The sequence below is a fragment of the Grampus griseus genome (assembly GCF_964374135.1).
Source record: "Grampus griseus genome assembly, chromosome: 6".
Classification (NCBI taxonomy): Eukaryota; Metazoa; Chordata; class Mammalia; order Artiodactyla; family Delphinidae; genus Grampus; species Grampus griseus.
The window spans coordinates 10173450-10196430 of NC_139000.1; the positions used below are offsets into that span (position 1 = coordinate 10173450).

Here is a 22981-nt window from a genome sequence, read left to right on the forward strand (position 1 = left end):
GTTTCGCGGGCCTCTCACTGCTGCGGCCTCTCCCGTTGCGGAGCACAGGCTCCGGACGCGCAGGCTCAGCGGCCATGGCTCACAGTCTCAGCGGCCATGGCTCACGGGCCCAGCCGGTCCGCGGCACGCGGGACCCTCCCGGACCGGGGCACGAACCCGCGTCCCCTGCATCGGCAGGCGGACTCCCAACCACTGCACCACCAGGGAAGCCCTTAATTCATATTTTAAGAAACATAATGAGTGACATTCAAGATTAGTCTCCTAGTAAGTTGATCCTCCCCACCAGGACTCCTCCTACCACATCTCCCCTAGTCTTCTCTGACAAATGATTCTGAGGTTCTCTCTCTTTTCTGGCTTGGTGATTATAAGGGTGGATATTATTTGTTGGTATTGAGGGGATTTATGGTTCTGTTATCTTGGGATTATGTAAAATATTAATTTGGGGAGCCAACAGATGTTCAACTTTTTGTTTTTCCTTGTCAATGCCATTTTAAAGGTCCCATTACAATTTACCATCATCATCATTTTATAGAAGGAAAGATGTAAAAAAAGCCATCTCAGAATAAAGGACAGCCCTTTACACCAAATAAATTCGGCTTTATGAAAAACTATAGTAGTCTCGTTTTTACCATTTGTGAAGATCAGTAAGAGATTTGTCCCCAAACTTTTGGTGTGTATAACTCTAGGCTGTCACATTATTGATGCATAAAAGCGTATTCTGATAAAACAGAAATAGCTTAAGAGAAAGTTTTATGCCTCTTCCCAGCTCCAAATATATGCCGAGGATCTACCAAACAAAAACTACACAGGATTGCAGAAAGACTGAAGGGGATTCCACCTTAGAGGAAGAATTTTCTTAATATGTTACTGAGTTATGTCTTATTTTCAAGGATGGCCTTGTTAAAGTAGAAGAGAAAAGGTAACTGATTTATAACGCTTATGTGCTGGTAGTCTTGCATGCTTAGGTCTGTCAACAACCCTAAAAATGCAAGGAAATTTATTTTAAAATTGATTAGCTGGAGTAGAAGTCACAAGCATCTGCAGTATCACAGGACAGTTAGCAACACATTCAGGGGTCAGTTCCGTTTAGGCATTTAAGAACTGAACACATTGCTTTTGGTTACGGCATCAATTCTGTTTGCAGGGTTGATTTTCCTTTCTTGGTAATTTATTTTAAAAATCTCTTGCTTTCTTGGAAGCCTGCACCCAAGCTTGCTATCTCTTCTGCAGAGGATTGAGCATCTAAACCACACTTTATATTGATAGATTCTTACAGTTTTCTTGCCGGATCCTCTGTGAAGTGTTATCTGTGAGCTCTAACCATTTCAGCACGATGTAGTCAGGGACCGGATATGAGGTGGTTCAAAATGAAGCTCATTTTGGAGACTTACCTCACTGTCGCACCTGCCAGAGGAGTTTGGGAAATTGCAGCGCTTAGCTGTTGCTCCTGGCGTGGTGCAGTGTTGAGGGGCGCCAGCAGGTGTGTGGGATGCAGGACTCAGAGCCAGAAGAACCTGCCCGCCGCAGGTGTCTGGCGCCGGAGATGCAGTTTTTACTTTCGACCGCACGGTGGCGCTTAGATCTCCCCGGCAGTGTTAGCAGCCTCTAAGGCACCTCCGCCGCCACCTGCAGTCTCAACCAAACTCTAGGTGGCGGGATGTGACGGCCCGAGCGTCCAATCGGCCTCCAGGCTTTCGGCCACACTACGGCTCTAGCCAATAGGAACTGAGGAGAGGCGCGGAGGAGGCGGGCCCTGCGGCAAGCCTGGCAGAGGCGCGAGGCCCTTCGCCCGCCTCTCCGCCTACTCCAGCCTCCGCCGCCTCAGCTTCCCGAGCGAGCCCTACGGCCGCCGGAGCAGCTCCCGCGGCGGAGCAGGAGCCGGATGGTCAGAGGAGCCCGGCAGCCCCAGCAGCCGCGGAGTCGCCTGGCCCCAAGGTGGGGCGGGGGCTGAATGGAGGTCGGGGTTGGGGATGGGGCGCGGGAGCGGGCCCAGGGCAGCAGCTTGGGGCCGTGAAGCATTCGGGGCGCCGAGACTGGAGGGGCGGTCGGGCTGCGGGGAATTCGGGGGGCGCCAAGGGGCGGCGGAGCGGGCTGGGAGGCGGTCGCATCCTCCAGACCGGATAAGAGGGGCGTGTGAGGGAAGGGGCGCCGAGCGGTGAGACTGGGGGCGCAGGGCCGGGAGGGGCAGGGCGCGCGCGCTCGGTGGAGGGGCAGTGGAATGCGGGGGGCGCGGGGCCTGGAGGGGCGGGGCTCGGAGGGGCAGTGCCCGTGTCGGGAGGGGGTGGGCACTGGAAAGGGGAAGCCGGAGGGGCTTGCGGGGGTGGTGAAGCAGACAATGAGTAGGTGGCGGTGGGTGGTTTTGGGGAGCTGGGCTGTGACGAATAGGAGGTGAGGATGGAGTGAGAGACCAGGAGGCAGAGCAGGGTTTGGGCTAAGCAGACATTAGGGGAACGGTGAGTCCCAGGATCGCTTGGTCTTGGTATTTAGGGGAAACAGAACGTAAGGCATTTGTAAGGTCAGGCAGGTATGGGCTTAGACAGCCTGTAGTGCTCGAGGGTGGTGCGTTGAGTTCTTGACTGGCACAGTAGGGCCCGCAGATGTGATCTTATTTGTTACTTTTAGTTACCATCTTATTTGTTTGGTCTACAGACTGACTGGCACAGTGGAGAAACCACCTCGAAAACGGAAAAGCAGGTAAGGCAAAATGCCTTCCCAATTTTGCTTCGTGTTTTTTTCCGTTTGCTTGGCTGCACCTATACTATACTGCATAATTATACACTGTCAGTAGATGAAGTTTTTTACTTAGCTCCTTTCTTAATGAATATAACTATCTGCAAGCTCTGTCTTCCAGGACTTCAAAGTACTGCCTGTACTTTTTTTTTTTTTTTGGTATCTAAGATTATGTGGGAAAGAGATGTGGATAATTGAGAAGGCCTAGTTTTTTATGTTAGCCGTAATTTCAACTTCTTCACCAGCTCTGTTTAAAAAGCTAATGTTTATTGAACATCTGCTGTGTGCCAGGTACCATGTGCAACTGCTTATTTGTGTTATCTTCTGTAATCCTTGAAACACCCCAATGAACTTTGTACAGTTATCACTGTTTTAACACAAGAGAGAACTGAGGCACAAGAGAGGCTGAGCATTTATCTAAGATCACACATCTCATAAGTGATAGAACCAGGATTTGAATCCCAGCAGTCTGACTCCAGAGCTGAAGCTCTTAACCATTATACTATGATGCCTCTAATAAATATACAATTGAAAATAGGTTTTCTTTTTTTTTAAATTAATTAATTTTTGGCTGCATTGGGTCTTCGTTGCTGTGTGCAGACTTTCTCTCGTTGTGGCGAGCGGGGGCTACTCTTCGTTGCGGTGCATGGGCTTCTCATTGCGGTGGCTTCTCTTGTTGCGGAGCACGGGCTCTAGGCGCGCGGGCTTCAGTAGTTGTGGCATGGTGGCTCAGTAGTTGTGGCACACGGGCTTTGTTGCTCTGCGGCATGTGGGATCTTCCTGGACCAAGGCTCCAACCCGTGTCCCCTGCATTGGCAGGCGATTCTTAACCACTGCGCCACCAGGGAAGTCCCGAAAATAGGTTTTCTTATTGCTTTTACTGTTTTCATTGTACGTAGAGTCTAATAAGCAGTTGAACTATAGGAAGATAGAAACAAAGGGCTTAGGTAGTCTGCAGCAAGTGCATTGTTCCTTGAGTAATGAAGAGCATGCATCCATTCCACAAGCATTTCTGAGCACATTCCATGTGTCAGGTACTACATAGCAATTCTGTGTAGTCATTCGAAGATTCCTTTTTCATGGATGTAGGCATTGGCCTAGAGAAAGTAAGTTACAGTAGTGAGGATGTAACCAGTAGGACCACTGTAATAGTTAATTCTTGCTAAGTTATTGATGTTAATACACAGTAAACCTTAACAGTAGGTAGATGTGAAATGCTGATGGTGGAAGGTGCAAACAGCCAAAGTTCCTTTGTCACTCTTTAGGCCTGTATGGGCCAATGTGGTAGGCATATATGGCTGTGGAACACTCAAAATGTGGCTCTCATGACTGAGGAACTGGATTTTTAATAAATATTGTTAATTGTAATTAATTTAAATTTTAAAACCGATATTTAATTACTGGAAAATGTTTATGTCTGGAACAACTTGGGTATGTGAATTTGCTTTTTCATCTGTAAATTATGAAATCTAAATACAGATCAAATTTTTTCAATGAAAATTTAATGTCCAAAGTGAGGCATATATCTAACTACTAAAAAACACACCAAATTTCAGATTAGTACAAAAAGTACATGGCAAATTTCTCATTACTAATTTTTATGTCAGTTACTTCATGAAATAATATTTTAGATATATTGGATTAAATAAAAGTATTACTCAAATTATTTTCAGGTTTTTTTTTTTACTTTTTCTAACATAACTATTGGGAAAGTAAAGATTACATATATGGCTTGCATTATATTTTCTTTTCGATAGCCCTTGTTTAACTTTCATTACCCCACTGCCAGACTCTTGGAGTAGCCTCCTGACTGGGTTCCCTACCTTGAATCTGTAATTCATTCACATACTGTGCAAGTTGATCTTCTAATTCTCAAGCTTAAGATCCTTATGTGGTTCCCCTTGTTTATTGAACATAATTCAGACTTTTTAGCGTAATCATAAAAAGACACTGCCCTCTATCATGATAAATCATAATGGAAAAAATATAAAAAAATGTATATGTATGTTTAACTGAGTCACTTTGCTGTATAGCAGAAATTAACACAAAATTGTAAATCAACTATACTTCAATTAAAAAAAAAAAAAAGACTGCCTTTATTTCACTTTTATCTATCTTTCCAGCCACAGTTGAGTACTGTGGCCATGTACTCAATAACGGCCAAATTCTCAATAATGGATCTACTAAACGTCCAGTAATTGATTGACTTAACTTTCTGGTGAATGCTTCACAATGAACTAATTGCTGAATGTAACTCTGTGTCCTGTTTGCCATTCCCAGAACTTACGTTTGGGTTTTTGCAGATGATTTCTCTTTCTCTCTGGAATACTTTCTCCCCGTTCCTTGGCAAGCTCCCCACCTTTAAGACTTCCCTCAAACATCACATCTTCCGTGCAAACTTTCTACCCTCTCCTTCACCTTCCTCTTCTCTGCTTTGTTTGTTCCTATGATAGCCTGTAGATACACCTAGGTGTAATGGTTTGAGCTGAATTTGAATCTTAGCTCTGTCAGATACACATTGTGAGATCATATGCAAGTTAATAAACCTCTCTGAGCCCCAGCTTCTTCATCTGTATAACGGAAATAATAATAGTTCAACCATTATAGGGTTGTAAAATGCTTAGTATAGTGCCTGGCACGTAGAGAGTATACAGTACATTTTAGGTTAAAAAGCACCTATTAGGGCTTCCCTGGTGGCGCAGTGGTTGAGAGTCCGCCTGCCGATGCAGGGGACACGGGTTCGTGCCCCGGTCCGGGAAGATCCCACATGCTGTGGAGTGGCTGGGCCCATGAGCCATGGCCGCTGAGCCTGCGCGTCCGGAGCCTGTGCTCTGCAGTGGGAGAGGCCACAACGGTGAGAGGCCCGCGTACCGCAAAAAAAAAAAAAAAAGCACCTATTAAATACCTTTTATTTCTCACTTCTTTTCAAAATATATACAGTATGAAGGATTAAAAATAAAGATATTAAGGCAAAAACCATGAGAGAATAGTAATGAAATTAAATCAGTGGCAAAGTTAGTATATAGACTAGAAGGTACTGCACAGTTACCAAAGGTTGGTTCCATATTTGGCTCTGAGTTTCCTAGAACAAAAGCTAAGAAGAAAATAAAGCTCAACTTGCAGGTTCATGGTGTCTGTAAAATCCAACACATGTTTAAGAGAGGCACACTTTTTTTGACTTTTAGAGAAAAATTTCTCTCACTGGTTTTCATAATGGGGACACTGTGGTTTTGTGGGGGAAAATAAACCCAATGACAAATACAGTAGGAAGTTTTTTTTTGTTGTTGTTTTTTAAGGTTGCTTCTTATAATGCTTCTCAATCCAGGTTTAGGTAGTACCAGTGAACATCCTCCGAAGAGCCAGAGCAACTGGATTTAGGTATACTGCTCACCGATGGTTTGGCTTGGTTCAGAGATAAGGAAGAATGAGTAAGCTGTAGGGCCTCTGCTTATCCTCAGCACCTAGAATGGTGCCTGGCACTTAGAGAACGTTTGATAGAATTATTGAATGAATAATTTGTTCCATGAATATTATTTCTGTAATCAAGTTTTGGTAAGCATCAGGCACCAATGAGGGCACACATTCCACATGTCTAAGGTCAGATCCTGATTGAGTCAGCATTTTGACCTGAATGGACAGCCAGCATACATCTCTAAAGAGATCCTGTGGACGAGACCAAGATTTTCTTCAGAAAGCAGGTCTGGGATTGCTCTAAAAATAGAAAAAATAATGGCCAGGTAAGCTCTAAAGGTGGATTACAGAGAGAAGATGTAATGGTTGTAGCCAGAAATTATTTATAGCTGTTTTTATGAGTTGTATACTGTGGCCATAAAATTCTCAACATCAAATGATACAACTTCCTGGTGAACACTGCAAGGTGAATTAATTGCTGAATGTAGCCTTAAATATCCCTTTGAGTTGGCCTGCTGTGTAGAGTTGTTGACTGTTACACTGTGTATCCTATTCCATTTTAGGAAACAGTTGCCAAAAATGTGATTTTTATTTTAGGATCGTTGCTATTAAGTCATTCTTTTTGATAGACATTAGTTTAGTGGCTGAGTTATCTTTTGAGAACATTCCTAGTGGACCAAACTATAAGACAGTTTAAGAAAAACTGAGATAATTTGAATAAGCACCACATGGCCGACGGTTACCAGTTCTTTGTGTCTTTCCTCCACCCCCACCACTAAACATTTGTTTCCCTTCCTTGTTTCTTCTTTGAGCCCCTAGTACTGAGCGGGTGCTCAGTAAAAGCATCTGAACTAACAAGTGCATTGGTGGTAAGAGGGAGGTAGTGTGGGATGGGGCTTTGGTGGTCCAAAATAATGTGATGCTATTTAATGCCCCTGACAAACTGTACTAGACTGACAGGAATTTTAAGATTAGGAAACTTGATCTCTATGTGGTTTTGGAAAATTCTGAAGGCTTCAATATGTTTGTTAATAAAGTTTGGGTTATTAGTTAGAGAATCCTTTCAGATCCTCTTAGGAGCAAGACCCATTTGTTTAGGATTCATGTCGTAATAGGATTCATGTTGATTAAAGCTTTATTGTATGATTTGTGGTGTGTGTGTGTGTGTGTGTGTGTATGTATGTAATTTGTTTGAATTACAGTTGAATTAAAAACAACCTTCAAATGCTTTCTAGTTCTGGGTACTAGGGTTATAGACATGAATGAGATACGGCCCCTGCTGGGGAAAAGCTCGTACATTAGTGGGGAAGACAGACACAAAAATAAGGTGTTGTAATTGACTTTGTATGTACACAAAGAGTTTATAGTAATTCTTCGTACTGGTAGTGAGGGCAGTTTCTACAGACATTTCACCTAGGGTCTGAAGGTTTAGAAGGTGAATTTTGGCAGTCGTGTGACTGTTGAAATGATAGAGAGTAGAGCCGGGATGTAGACTGACAAATGATGAAGTCTTAGGTGAGGTGAATTCAGGACCAGTGTCAGGTGTGGGAAGAAAGATGTTTTTAAATGCTTGGGCTGTTGTGTCAGTTTAGAAATTACACGGTAGTTCTCAATGAGGGATGATTTTCCCTCCCAGGGGGCATTTGGCAATGTCTGGAGACATTTTTGGTTGTTACAACTCGGGGTATCTATTGGGTGGAGTCCAGGAGTGCTGCTGAACACCTACAGCATACAGGACAACCTCCGAACCGAAGAATTGTCCTCAAATTGTCAGTGATGCTGAGGTTGTGAAATCCTGAATTAGAGTTTGAATCCTAGCTCTTCCTAATACTAGCTTTGGGCTCTTGGACAAAGTATTTGCCAGATGCAGGTAATGATAGTACCCACCTTGTAGAATTATTACTCTCCTCTAGTAGCATATAAACTGCGTGAGTACAGAGATTTTTGTTTTCCTTGCTATTCTGTTCCCAGCACTTAGAACATTGCCTCACATATAATAGGTACTCAGTAGCTCTTTGTTGGATGATTCAATGAATTGGCTTATTTTTTTAAATAAATTTATTTATTTTATTTTATTTATTTTTGGCTGCATTGGGTCTTCGTTGCTGCACGCGGGCTTTCTCTAGTTGAGGTGAGCGGGGGCTACTCTTTGTTGCGGTGCACGGGCTTCTCATTGCGGTGACTTCTCTTTGTCGCAGAGCATGGGCTCTAGGCGCACGGGCTTCAGTAGTTGTGGCATGCGGGCTTCAGTAGTTGTGGCTTGTGGGCTCTAGAGCGCAGGCTCAGTAGTTGTGGAGCACCGGCTTAGTTGCTCTGTGGCATGTGGGCTCTTCCCGGCCCAGGGATCAAACCCGTGTCCCCTGCCTTGGCAGGCGGATTCTTAACCACTGCGCCACCAGGGAAGTCCCTGAATGGCTTATTGAGAGGATTCATTGAGATAATGAATGTAAAATACATGATAATGTTACCTGACATACATTAAGAACTCAATAAATGAAAGCTGTGACTATCCTTAGTTTGAGTATTTTTATTTTGCCTTTCCTTCCAGTGTTTTTAAAAATCAGCTTTACTGAGGTATTATTTACATATGATAAAAGTCACCAATTTTAAGTATACAATTTGAGGAGTTTTGACAAATGTATACAGTTGTGTAACCACCCACTGCAGTTAGGATATAGAACACGGCTGTCCTGCCGCCTCCCCCCTTACACACACATGCATTTGCTCATGTTTCCTTGCAGTCATGGTTCTGGCAACCACTGGTCTTTTTTTCCTGTCACTATAGTTTTGTCTTTTCTAGAACTTCATATAAGTGAATCATTCAGCGTGTAGTCTTTTGTGTCTAGCTTCTTCCACTTGGCATAATGCTTTTGAGATTCATTCATGTTATTGTTTGTAACTGTAGTTAATTTCTTCTTATTGCTGAGGAGCATTTCATTGTATGAATTTACCACAGTTTGTTTCTCATTCACCAGTTGATGGCTTGTTGCTTGTTTTTGGCTAGTATGAATACAACTGTTACGAACATGTGAGTTAATAAGTCTTTGTGCAAACATATGTTTTCACTTCTCTTGAGTAAATGCCTAGGAGTGGACTTGCTGGGTCTTATGGTAAGTGCACGTTTAGATTTTTAAGAAATTGCCAAACTGTCTTCCAAGGTGGCTGTACTATTTTGCATTCCCACCAGCACAGTGTATGGGATTCCATTTGCTCCATGTCGTTGCCAATGCTTGGCATTCTTTTTAAGTTATATTGAGGTATGTAATTGGTATACAATAAGCTGCACATATTTAAAATGTACAATTTGATAAATTTTGACATATATGTACCCCTTTTGCCATTCTGAGGGTGTGCAGTGATATCATTATGTTTTTGTTTGGCATTCCTATAATTTCTTTTGTGGTTTCCTATTCAAATCTTTTGCCCATTTTTTGGTCACTTTTTTGTCTTCTTATATAATAGTTATAAGAATTCTTTATATATTCTGAAACTTCTTTATCAGGTATGTGTTTTACAGATTTTTTCCCCTTAGTCTATGGCCGGCCTTTTCCTTTTCTTCACAGTATCTTGGGGAGCTTTTAGCTTGAATAGTGGGTTGGATGGGAACACATTTAATTGAGGCAGCAGATCCAGGAGCAAGTTCAGAAGGGTAAGAGTACGAGTTTACTTTAGCTATATGGAGTGTAAAGTGCTTCGGTGTACCATCTTTAACCAGGCAGATGAAAACATGGGTCTGGAGCTGAGGAGAGAGATTAGGGCTTGAGGTTCGGATTTAGAAGTCAACAGCAAACACTTAGTGATCCAAGTCATGGAAAAGAATGAGATAACCCAGAGAGACCATGTTGAGTGAAATGTGCAGATGGCAATAGAATGTTACAGTACCTGGTGTAGAAGTAAACCGACAGCTTTGTCTTTTGGATGTTCTCTCTTTGCAGTATTATCTGTCCATTGCAGTCTTTCTGTAGGTAGTCATCAAACAAGGAGTGTTTATCTCTGGAGACAGATCTCTATACAGCGAGTATACTCTTTGGTGAGAAACAGACTCTGGAGGTACTTATGTGGAAAACTAGGGGAATGTCTTCTAATCTACATTGAAAAACAGGAATATTGCAGAGTTTCTTTGTGGTAGTGTTTGCCTCAGCAGTATCCCTACAGAAAGGCAGTGGTTTTGGTAAAGCTGTTTCTTATAGCATGTGTCGGTGAAAACCTAGGGCAAAATGCCAGAATTTAATTCTGTGAAAGCAGACTCTCTGGTGGGGGGAGCCCGAGAGAGGATGGTCAAAGTATTCGGTATTTTCATGGTAATGTTTTATTCAAGAATTAAACCTAGACTAGCTCAAGCAGTGGTTTTCAGCAGTGTTCAGAAAGAGCCCAGAGGTTCCTTGGCAGTAATTCAAGGGCTTCCTGGGGGTTGGGATGCCAGTAGTAGTCAGAAAAGGGTTAAGCAGGCTAGCTCGCCTTTAAGGCTCTAGATCTACTTTTCTGTATGTATGTATATTTTTAATATGGAGAATTTCAAATACAGATAAACTTAGAATACTACAGTGAACCTGAATTGTTCATCACCCGGCTTGAACAATTATCAGCTCAATTCCCGTTTCACGTATATACCCACATACTTCACCTGAAGTGTATTCTATACATATCATTCATCTGTATCATTTTAGTATGTATTGTTGAAAGATAGGGACTCTTTTAAAGCACATAACCGCAATTCCATTAACAATAACTTGAAAATTAGCAGTATTTCCTTAATATCATTAAATTTGTCATCAGTGTTCAGATATCCACAGTGGACTAATTATTTATAAAAAAATTGTTCAAATCAGGATCCACATAAGGTTCAGAACTGGCAATTTGTTGATTAGATCTTAAGTTTAAAAAAAAAATCTATAGTTTCCCCACTCTGTCTCTTTTCCCCCATGTTGTTAATTTGTTAAAGAAAGCATGCTTGTTATTAAGAGTTTCCCACAATCTGAATTTTTAATTTCTAAAAGGTTGAGGTATAATTTATATTGATAACATTTATAATAATGAAACTTACCTATTTTAGTGTACAGTTTTCTCAATTTTGACAAATGCACACAGTTACATAACCACCACTGCAATCATAATATAAAACATTTTCATCACTCCCCCAAATTCCCTTCTGTCCCCACTGACCAACTGGCAACCACTGACCAGTTTTTCCACAGTCTGAATATTGCTGACTCTCTCCCCATGGTATCATTTACCATGTTTCTCTATTCCCTGTGTGTCTTATAAATTTGTAGTTAGAACTAGTTTTAGAGACTTGATGAGATTCAGGTTTTATTGGTTTTTGTTTGTTTTTGAAAGAATACGTAATAGGAGTGGTGTGTAGTTCCATCAAGGCCTCTTTGTTTTTTTTGGTTTTTTTTGTTTTTTTGCGGTACACGGGCCTCTCACTGTTGTGGCCTCCCCCACTGCGGAGCACAGGCTCCGGACGCGCAGGCTCAGCGGCCATGGCTCACGGGCCCAGCCGCTACGCGGCATGCGGGACCTTCCCAGACTGGGGCACGAACCCGCGTCCCCTGCATCGGCAGGCAGACTCTCAACCACTGCGCCACCAGGGAAGCCCTGTTTTTTTTTTGCTGTTAGGAACTCATAGTAATGTGTCTATAATTTCATTTGAGGTTACAAATGGTGACATTCTAAATCTTTCTTTCATTCCTTCTTCATTACTAGCTGGAGTGCTTTTATAAAGAGAAGTTCCCTTGTTGACTTAATTTTTTTTTTTGAAATTAACATGCAAATTGACAGTTCCATGACATTTGAACACATGTATAGATTCCTATAACCACCACTACAAGAAGAGTAAGGAACATTTCCATTACCCCCAAAACTTGCTTTTGCTGTCCTATTGCAGTCACATCCTCCTTGCACGCCCAGCTCCTTGGCAACTGATCTGTTCTTCATTGACTGTTAAATTTTCCTTAGGTACAGTTTGTAGAAGGAAAAGCAGGATAAATGCTTGTCCCCCTACCCCTTTCTTTTCTTTATAGCAGATTTCAATATGAATTGGTTTCCTAGCATGCTCCAAAGGTGACTGGCTTTCTTTCTTTATTTTATTAATAATAATATTATCAACTCGTGGATTTAAACGTATGCAGTGAATTTTCATCCAGCTTGGTTATTTTTCATGTTGATGTTCATATTGACCAGTGGAAGTCTCTTCTAAATTGGCTCTTGGGTCTTTTTGACACGACTCCAGTAGAGTAGCTTCCTCGTTGGACAAGGTATTCCAGACACATCTTGTATGTTTTCTACTTAGGCCTAGAATCGGCCATTCTCCAAGGAGACCTATCTATTCTAGCATCTTCTGCTTCTAACTATCTGTTTTATATTCTGAGAGTCTATCTGAAAGAAAGAACTGTATAATCTAAAAGTAGTTTTGAAAGCAGCAAATCCAGAAGAGTGGATTATATACTGTGTTCTTTCATAATCTACGAAAAATGTATTTTTTCATTTAGGTTTTTTATAAAGGTTGAATAGCACACAATTAGGACATATTTTAGGTCAAGATCCTGAAGTATAGGTAATCTGCAGTGCTGGTTATGGTTGGATCTATTGAGAGAGCAGGTAACTGACTTGTGAATTATGTGGTAGAATTGATTTTTCTTTTTTATGGAAATTGTGAATCCCCAACCTAAATGGATGGCTTTCCCACAAGGCCAGATTTTTTTTTTCTTTTTGGCCGCATTGCGCAGCATGCGGAACTTCCCCGACCAGGGATTGAACCCGTGCCCCCTGCAGTGGAAGGCTGGAGTCTTAACCACTGGACTACCTGGGAAGTCCAAGGCCAGGATTTTTTCAGAGAGGGTAGCAAACCCAGGCAGATACACATGGATATATAATTAATTGCTTAATATTCTATATATTAGGAGAGTAAAGCCTGGAAAAATTTGGGAGTAATATATTGGTGATGGAAAAATCTTAATATTTTGATGGAGCAACTTGTTTGGAACTTTTTTGAAACCACCAAGATTAGTGAATTGTAAAAGATATCCATAAGGTAGTGAATTAATTGACCATATAGTCAGTATGAATCTTATTTCACAATATCAGGTAACCATGCGTTACTATATATATTATTTATTTTAAATGAAGTTAAATCCAACCTTGGGACACCCCCTCTCCCCCCAGTCCTATCAAACTGATGAAAAATTCAATCTTAGGGATTAAGAATGGGCATCCACCCCTCCTCAGGGTTGTACAAGAATCTGAGAGGCTTGTGAGGAACCAGGAGAAGGGTGGAAGGTTATTTTATGTCCACTGTGGCTGTGCCTGGTAAGCATGTTGTCTAAGAGGGTGTGGGTCCTTGGTGTTTGGCGGCTCTAATAGTTACGGCTGACTTGAGGCACAAGAATCTTTGCCAGGTATGGGGATTCTGGTGCAGAGGTTTCAGCTTTCCCAGGTACAATACATACCCGTTTCCCTGTAAAGACTTGTCACTTGTCCTTTATCTAGAACACTGCTAGGAGGTGGAATTGCAAGGCCCCTCTTTTTGTGAGTCCCAAAGCTCTCCTTCCTCTTCCCAGTTAAATTACCCCCTTTTTTCTTCTAGTTTCTACCTTTCTGCCCTCAAAGGCACTATGTTTCCACCCTTCCCTCAGATAATCTCCTCAAGGAGTTCACATTTTCAGAAAACAAACACAAACCTCCCTTGAGGCAAGGACTGTTTTCTTGGGGATTGGGGAATACAGTGAGAATAAAACGTCCATTGATGTCTTAATAAGTTACCCAGCTACTTTTTTTTTTCTTTTTTTCCCCTCAATAATTCCTTTAGTCCCTGTGGTGGTTTTAAAGAACTGTGTACAAATTGTTTGATTCTCCTTTCTTTAAAAGATGGAGCTTAATTCTCCCCTTGAGTGTGGGGTGGACTTAGTGACTCCCTTCTAGGGAAGAGAATACAGAAATAATGAGATGTCATTTCCCAGATCAGGTTATAAGGAGTCTTCGTCTTCTATCTTGGGTATTTCTCCCTCCCTCTCTCCCTCTCTCCCTCTCTCCCTCCCTCCCTCCCTCCCTCTCTCCCTCTCTCCCTCTCTCCCTCTCTCCTCACTCCTCACTCCCTCTGGAGGAGGCTACCTGCCATGATGCAAGGCAACCCTGCATAGAGGGGAGCCACTTGCCAAGCTGTGCAGACACTCAGGCAGCCTATGAGGAGGGCCACATGTTAAGGAAGCCAGGCCTGCCAGCAACCACATGAGTGAGCTTGGAAGGGAGTCCTACATTAGTTGAGCCTTGAGGTGACTACAGCCCTCTCCAACAGCTTGACTTATTATCCTGGTTTCACAAGGTCTGAGTTATGTGAGCCCATGATTTTTTTTTTTTTTTTAAAGAGAGTCTCCTTTCTTCCAGCACTGGCTCCATTGTACCCAAAGGGCTCAATCTCTGGCTAAGCTTTTTCTCCTTCTGGAGAGGTCTCTGATGTGCTCTGTGCATGTGTGTGTTTTGGAAGCAGCTATCTTTTGATTAAAGGCATTGAAGGACAGTTTACTTTCAGTCAGTGATGTGTCCCTGTGCTAATAACTGAATCTCCAGCCATTTGCATGTCATCATCTTCAGAGTCTTTGCTCTCTCCCTGGTCTTTTGTCCCACAGATTGGAAGGTAGTCCTCTGCTCATGTTCACTCTTATTAAGGGAAGAGCCAAAAGGTAGTTGCCTGGTGAAGGGGTCAGTTTTCCTCTGCCTGGTACCTGTCACCAGGTTTTGAACTCTGTTTCGACCCCTTCTTGGTTGTCTGGGAAGAGTAGGCAAATCAGAGTCAAGTAAGCTGTGATAATGTCTGATTTTATCTGTCGACTTGGCCATAGGGTGCCCAGATATTTGGTCAGACATTATTCCTCGTGTGTTAGGGTGTCTCTGGATGAGATTAACATTTGAATCAGTAGTCTTGAGTAAAGCAGACTGCCCTCCCCAATGTGGATGGGCCTCATCCAATTGTTGAAGACCTCAAACAAAAAGGCTGAGTAAGAAGGAACTCCTCTTGCCTGACTGCTTGAGTTGGGACCTCAGTCCTCCTTGCCTTTGGATGAGAGCTGAAACCTTGCTCTACTTGGATCTCAAGGCTGCTGGCTCCCAGACTGGAATTTAAACCATGAGCCCTCCTGTTTCTCAGGCCTTCAGACTCAAACTGGAACCACATCATCGGCTCTCCTGGGTCTCCAGCTGGTTGACTGCAGATCTTGGGACTTCTCAGACTCCATAATTGTGTGAGCCAATTCCTTATTATCTACACACACACACACACACACACACACACACACACACACACGCACACACACCCCTCCCACATCTTGTTGGTTCAGTCTATAAACCTAGTCTTTTTCGTGGCCTTTGTTTCATTCCTGGTTTTCCATAGTTCTCCTAAGGCTGTCATAGCTTCTGCATTATTAGCTGTGGATTCTCTCCATGAATGCAGTCTGCCGTGAAATGGCCATCTTCACCACAAACTAAGCAGGAGGGGTGCTGTGTTTTCATAAACTTGGCAGCTGTCTTGGAAACATTTCACTCTCAGGCTAGGCACCATTCTTTATAGTCTTGTTTTGCAATTGGGTTTCTTTCTGTCAAGCTCTCTCCATATAGTCCATGGGCCTTGAAAGCATATGTGCCTGTTGGCAGTATCCTGGGAGTTCTTCCTGGATGGGGAGCCCATGTTGCAAGTGCTCACACATGGTTTCCCAAAAGCCTGTAAAGTAGCTGTCAGAACTTTTAAACTATTGTGATCATTGCCAAACTGTAGAGTTATCACATATAGATTTTTAGAGAACAGCTGCCCAAAATAAAGATCTTAGATTTAGAATTACTGCCATTAGCCTGTCTTTCTAATAGATAAGCAAGCCATTTACCTATTGAGGTAACTCCTGGATGGTGATAATAAAATTGTCATCAACAAGTAAGAGGATTCTTACTTTTTTATAAAATAGAAACATGCATCTATATTGTCCCAAACCAGTTTTAAATCTTTAAGATGTAAGTTAAAAGGAAGGGGAATGCCTTTAATAATTTATAAGAGAATTATAGAATTTGTGTTGGAAGAGATTAGTTGTTGAGTCCAACCATAAGCACAGCAGGGGAAATCCTACTGTAACATACCTAAAAAAGGAAGTTCTTAAAAATTACTGGTCTCAGTCTTTTCAAATATGGTTTACTTAGTGTTTACCAATACCTGACATTGTATTCAGTGTTTCCTAAGAACTTCACCTAAATCGAATGTCTCATGTACGTGCTATTGCGCTTGTAACAGAAAGACCAGTAGCATTTAGTAGAGGTGTTAGTGAGTTTGTGGTATTTCTGTCATTATTGATTTTTCTCATAACCAGATAATAAAATCACAACAATTTTCATATGGATGGCCACAGAAGTTTTACTCTTAAAAAAAGGTTCTTATACTTGAAAATGTTGGAAAGCACTGAATTAGATATCTCTGGAGCTATTTCTAACTCTAGTATGTGGAGATAGGACTGTGGTTTAAGGATGGATTCTTTATATAAGAATGTTTTTAAAGAGCATACAGTACAGCATGCTGGTGAAATCCCTAGAGCTTTGGCTGGTTTCTAGCTACCCCATTTCTTTTTTTCCTGTGCGCCTCAGGGGTTTGATTCATCTTTTTTTTTTCACCACATCTATTATGTAATCTGTTGTTCTCTCTGCTCATAAACCCTTCTTAAAAGGGTTTGAAACAGGATGCAGGTGCCTCAGCTTTTCCCTTACCCTGTTAACTCTGAACGTATTTGATGCATTTTCATTTTTAAGCATTTTCATTGCCAGTGACAATAGGGAATGAAACGAATGAATAAAAATTTGTGCATTTTAGAGTTTTACTAAAATTAAGAGGTTTCCCTAATCTTCACTGTAAGGTACATGAGAAAAGCTCAATTTTCTGGTAGTTGCTAGAATTAAAGCAGTGGACTAAGTGATGTCAAAGTTTCTTCCAGCTCAAATATGTTTAATTTTTATTGAGAGATTGCTCAGTTTCCTTATTTTATCATCTTTTTTATTCTGGGAAGTACCTACCCATCCTTTTTTCTCTTTTTCTCTATCATTTGGCCCTGAAGGTAATTACTCGTAGGCCACTGAATTCATTTCATCACAGAGGAGGTTATTATTATTATTTTTTGCCACGCCACCGCAGAGCTTGTGGGATTTTAGTTCCCCGACCAGGGGTTGAACCCATGCCCTCAGCAGTGAGAGCACAGAGTCCTAACCACTAGACCGCCAGGGAGTTCCTCAAGGTTATTTTCAATCTCTTTACCCCTTGCTTTTTGCAGGAAAAGTCTACATAATAAAGACCAATAAACACCAGCAAAAAGTCAATTTCAATATATTCTGAACATAACTATTCCATTGGTGTGGTAGATTGTGTTTCCCAAAGATGTCTTCAATCGTATCTTTCATCCCATATGTTCTTACAATGTGACCTTTGACATTCCTTCCACCTAGTGGTGAGGTCTGTGTCCCCATCTCCTAACCAGGGCAGGCCTTTATAACTGTCTCCACCAGTAGAGCATGGCTCCAGCAAAACCATATGACTTCTAGGGCTAGGTCATTGAAATGCCGTGTAATTCCACCTTCCTGTCTTGGGATAGATGCTTAGAACCTAGCTGCCAGCCCAAGTGAGAGGCCTGTGTAAGAGAGAAACTGAAGCTCCTGGCCCTCAGCCCCAGCTGAGCACCCAACTGCTATCCAGCATCAGCTTGCCAGCTGTGCGAGTGAGCCATCCTAAAAGCAGGTCATAATCCTCTAGATCCCCAGCAGGCTGCCCCAGTGGGTGCCCACGCAGAGCAGAGAAGAGCTATCTCTGCCAAGCCCTGCCTAAATTGCAGACTCACAATCACAGTGAAAGGTTGTTTTAAGCCACTAAGTTGTACGACAGAAAATAACTGAATTGGCATTCCATTTTGCCAGAGTTAGAGACCATACTATGTATTAAACTGCCTCAGCTTTAAGAACTAGATGTATTTCTACCTTCAGGAGCCTTGTCAAGAGAAGAAAAACAGATCCTGTGTCTTCTTCCTTTATAGATTTTTATCTCATTGACTTTCATTTTACATGTTTATTAAATTTTGTTTTTTTAAATTAATGAATAGTACAAAACAGCAAAAACTGGACAATAATATCCCTGCCCAGATAACTCCATTCTCATGTCCTTGTAACTTAGAAGGTTGTGTGCGTGTTAATAATGAACAGTGACTTTTGAATGACTCAGGCCAGATGTGTGACCTTGGGAAGCAGCATCCTCTTTGTAAGTCAGTTTCTTTATCTATAAAATGGTAACAACCTAAATGGGAAAAGAATTTGAAAAAGAATAGATACATTATACGTATAACTGAATCACTTTGCTGTACACCTGAAACTAACACAACATTGTTAATCACCTATACTTTAAATAAAATAAGTTAGAAAAATGGTATCTACTTCATATGGTCGTTGAGAGACTTTGGTGATATATACATATCAAGTCATAGTGCCTGTCACAAAATATTGGCTGTTCATTACTACTGCTAATCACGATTACTGTTATTGGCCTTATTATTTTTAGACTAGGGAGGGGAAGGATAACCAGCAGAAATCTGAAATGATGGAGTAAATACTCCCAAGAAGTTAGGGACAGAAGGATGTTAGGAAGTCTGAAGGGACTAAGGAATTACTAAGCATGTTTTAGATTGTTCGAGAAATTTTGAAAACAGGGTTTTCAGACTTCTTAATAATGACTGGCATTTACTGATTATGCAGTGGTGTCTCAGATATATTACCTGTTGTCACTAGTTTATTTTTTTGCAAGCCCTTTGAATTTATTGATGAATACTTTGCATGCAATAAAATGTATAGATCTGACGTGTTTAGTTCACTATGTGTTTTTATCAGTTCTTAGTTCTTTAGTGTTTTGGTTGATTACAAAGTAGAGTAAATGAACTAAATGGGAGGAGGGGACCCAGGGAGAATAACTTAATCCCTAGGGTGCTGGTGCTTATTAGCAGATCAAGGTTGTATTTGTTACTTCATTAGAAGACAGACGGTATTATTCCCATTTTCAAATAGAGAAACTGAGGCTCATAAAAATAAAGTGATTTACCCAAAGTAACATAGCTAGAAAGTGGCACAGTCAAGACAAAACAGTTTTTGTCTGGCTCTATAAATTTTTTGCTATTACAGACTGAAATAGTGACATTGGAATATATTTTTTTAACTCTGCTGGAGATAATTTCCTATGAGGGTTTATTAAAGTCCCATAAGTAAAATGAAAACAGTTCTTGATGTGGTGTCTTCTGGTTTCGAATGCTTCAAACTCCCTTAAAGCTTCCAAAACCATTATTTTCTGTTTTACCAATTTCTATAATTGATATAGTATAGTTTTAGCAGGTATTCCTCTCCAGTGGTTCAGGTACTTAGATAAAAGTAATTGTTGTGGGTAACCTAGTGCATTTTTACTTTTAAGCATCAAAGAAAGTATAGACCATTAAGAATGAAAAGAATTCAGTTTCTAGACAGTTCGTGCTATTACAGGACTCTTAGATACAAGATTTAAAAGCAGAAATGTTTAAGTGACATTCATTTTACTGGATAACAGCCAAAGCCTCATGCTTGAGACTGGATGATGGACAAGTAATTTGCCACGTTACTGGGTGAAGAACATCTTCAGGTGCAGGAATGTAGTCTCTGATTCAGTCAGCATAGAGTTCCTGAACAGCTCAGGTTTTTCTTTCTTCTGTCATAGTTTAGATTTCTTTATTCTCTGCAGCATGTTCTATTTTTTTGTTGTTCTGTTTGAAAATTGACATCAGATAAAGAAATACATATAATAGATGAAAGGGTAACTGAGAGTTCAGCCATTTTCATAAATTATTTTTAAAAATTTGTTCATTTTATGAAAAATACTAGCACAGAAAATGAGATGGTTAAGACAGATTTCATGTGTAAACAATCATTTGTTCAACAGATATTCTAAAAGCATCTAGATGTGCTAAGTGGTTTTTTTAAAATTCTGAGAACTTTTAATGGCTAGATAGCCTACTTGACATTCTCAAGAATACTGGAAACAGAGAATGGTTTTCTTTTAACATATTGTTGATGGTTTCATCTCTTAGATTTCCCCCCCTCTAGTTTCTTATAAACTGGTACAAACCTAAGAGTTTTTACTGTGAGATAATAGAAAATATATATTGGTCTTTGCCCTCAGTTCCTGACACGGAGCCCCTGAAATGTTTATAATTTCCTGGGTGATGAATGTCTTTGTTCTGATGAGGTGACTGAGTGGGCTCCTGGGTGAGGGCTGGTCACCGGAAAGACCAAGCCATGGTTAGAAGCTTGGTCAGCCCTGCCACCCATTCTCTTGAGAAGGGAGAAGGGCTGAAAATGGAGTTAATGATCGATCGTGCCTACATGATGAAGCCTCCATAAAATCCCCAAAGTACGGGGTTCAGAGAGCTTCCAGGTTGGCGATCACGGGGAGGTGCTGGGAGAGTGGCATGGAAGCCACTGGACAAGGCATGGGAGCTCCACACCCCTTTCCACATACCTTGTCCTATGCTTCTCTTGCATCTGACTGTTCCTGAGTTATATCCTTTTACAGTAAACTTGATCTAGTAAGTAAATGTTTCTCTGAGTTGCGTGAGCCACTCTAGCAAATTAAGCAAACCTAAGGAGGGGGTCATTGGAACCCCCAGTCTGTAGCTGGTCAGTCAGAAGCACGGGGGGTAACCTGGGCTTGTGACTGATACCTGAATTTGGGGAAGTATCAGTCTCGTGGGACTGAGCCCTTAACCTGTGGAATCTGATGCTTGCTCCAGGTAGACAGTGTCAGAATTGAGCTGAATTCCTGCCGGTGTCAGAGAATTGCTTGGTGGTGCCGGGGGAAACTGCCACACATTTGGTGACCAGAGTGAAGTGTTCTGTGTGAGTAGTAATGGAGATTCACAGGAGAAAAATAGTAGGGAAGAACTGGGTTTTTCCCTACATGGGAAGAAAGTAGGGGTTTTTCCTTTTTAACATCTCAAGAGTAATCCAGTGAGTGTTTCATACTACAATTTGCCCTACTCCTGATAACCCTTTCTCTGCTCTTACAATTAAAAAAAAAAAGAGTGTGTGTGTGTTGCTGCATTTTGCTTTCTGTCTTCTTCCTCAGCTATAAGAGAATATAAGCTCTGTGAAGGCAGGGACGTTTCTTTGTTCATAAAGCACTCATAATATCCAGAACATAGTAGGTGTTCAAGAAATATTTTGTTGAATAAATAGCATTTAGTTTAATTAATCATTTAAAAATGAAATCTAATATATGTACAAAAAAGCATATAGGACATATGGGTACTTTATTTTATTTTATTTTTTTTTTAGATTTTAGACATTTTATTTATCCATTTTTCTGTTGACACTTAGGCTGTTTTCATATCTTGACAGTTGTAAATAATGCTGACGTGAACATGGGAGTACAGCTATCTCTTTGATATTATATCCAGAAGTGAAATTGCTAGATCATATGGTAATATAGTTCTATTCTTAATTTTTTTTTTTTAGCTTTATCATTTATAAGTTTTATTATTTTCCAAATCTTATTCAATAACAAGTACTACTTTTCAAATCAGAAAAAAAATTAGTAAGCATGAGGAAACCAACCACCTGATGACAAACTTAAATAGTCACTAATTTCACCAATAGATTTGGGTAATTTCAAATTTCCTTGCTAACACAAATTTTGGAATAAGTCACCTTATGTGTATTACTGAATATGTTCATAACAACCAGAGCCAGAAGTGGGATTTGTCATTTGTTAAATTCAGGCAGCTCACCAAGCAGCCCAGACTTAAACATGAGAACAAATGAATTGCTCACCATAGCTTTGTACTCACATCTCAAATGACTGACTACCTTAGGTACATCTTACCTTCTTTCCACATCCACTTTAGCCATTGAATCTCTCCCTGAGATTAAGAAAAGATTTATGATGAAAAAGATAGCTCTTACCATCGGGAAACTCTTCCTCCCCTAGAAATGCCAACCCTTTGCTCCTTGCAAAGATATGCTCTGTACCAGCATTTTATTTTGGACCCCACCTTATCCTAAAACAATGGAGCATCTTGGCTGAGCAGCCCACAGAGGATTCCATCTGCTGCTGGCCAGACAGAAGCTGGGGATTAGGAGTAAACACTGGGAGCCCCAAGCGGATCAGCCAGTGTGTCCCTGCCCCTCCCCTAAGCTTTATGCTTCCTCTCGTGGAGCCTTCTGTACCTTCCAAAGCCCTCAATGAATGGGCTAGAAAAAGGTTCTTTTCTTCCCTTGGCACTTTACTGCCATGCATGTTTCCCTGCTAGCATGGGCTACTCCATTAAGCCTCCTGCCTGTCAAAATTTCTAGACTCAAAGTAGGCACCAGGCTGTATATCTTCATTGCCTCAAACTCCAGAGGACATGTCAAGCCCTCCAAGTCCAATCCACTCCATCAGTACCACAGGGGAGTGGAATGTCTGCTGGTACAAAATGCCCCACATCCCCTCCTTGCAAGCATCCCCAGTCTCCACAAGGGAGTCTCTCAGGGTCCCTTCACTTGACTTCATGGGGAGCAAAAAGTCTTTCACCTCAAGCAAGTACATCCTACAGGCCAAGATTCCAAAGATTATGCCTTCCTTTCTATCTCTATAATTATATAGACCTGGGGGCTTAGAGTTGAGGGTTCCACGACCAGTTTTGTTATTGTAGGTCTTTTCCTTCTTTTGTGTTTCTTGCCTAGAGAAGTTCCTTTAGCAGTTGTTGTAGAGCTGGTTTGGTGGTGCTGAACTCTCTCAGCTTTTGCTTGTCTCTAAAGGTTTTAATTTCTCCCTCAA

General features: G+C 41.3%; 1 protein-coding gene across 1 annotated transcript in view; it reads left to right on the top strand.

Annotated features, from left to right (window-relative positions):
• Positions 1-1826: 1826 nt before the first annotated feature.
• The window catches only part of SCAI (suppressor of cancer cell invasion), a gene marked incomplete at its 3' end in the record, with an annotated part of 136628 nt that continues 115473 nt past the window's right edge, over positions 1827-22981 (top strand). The window contains exons 1-2 of the mRNA XM_082656971.1: positions 1827-1935; positions 2650-2694. Coding sequence (XP_082513097.1) covers positions 1883-1935; positions 2650-2694 — 98 coding nt within the window. The 5' untranslated portion in view covers positions 1827-1882. The remainder of the gene's footprint in view (positions 1936-2649; positions 2695-22981) is intronic.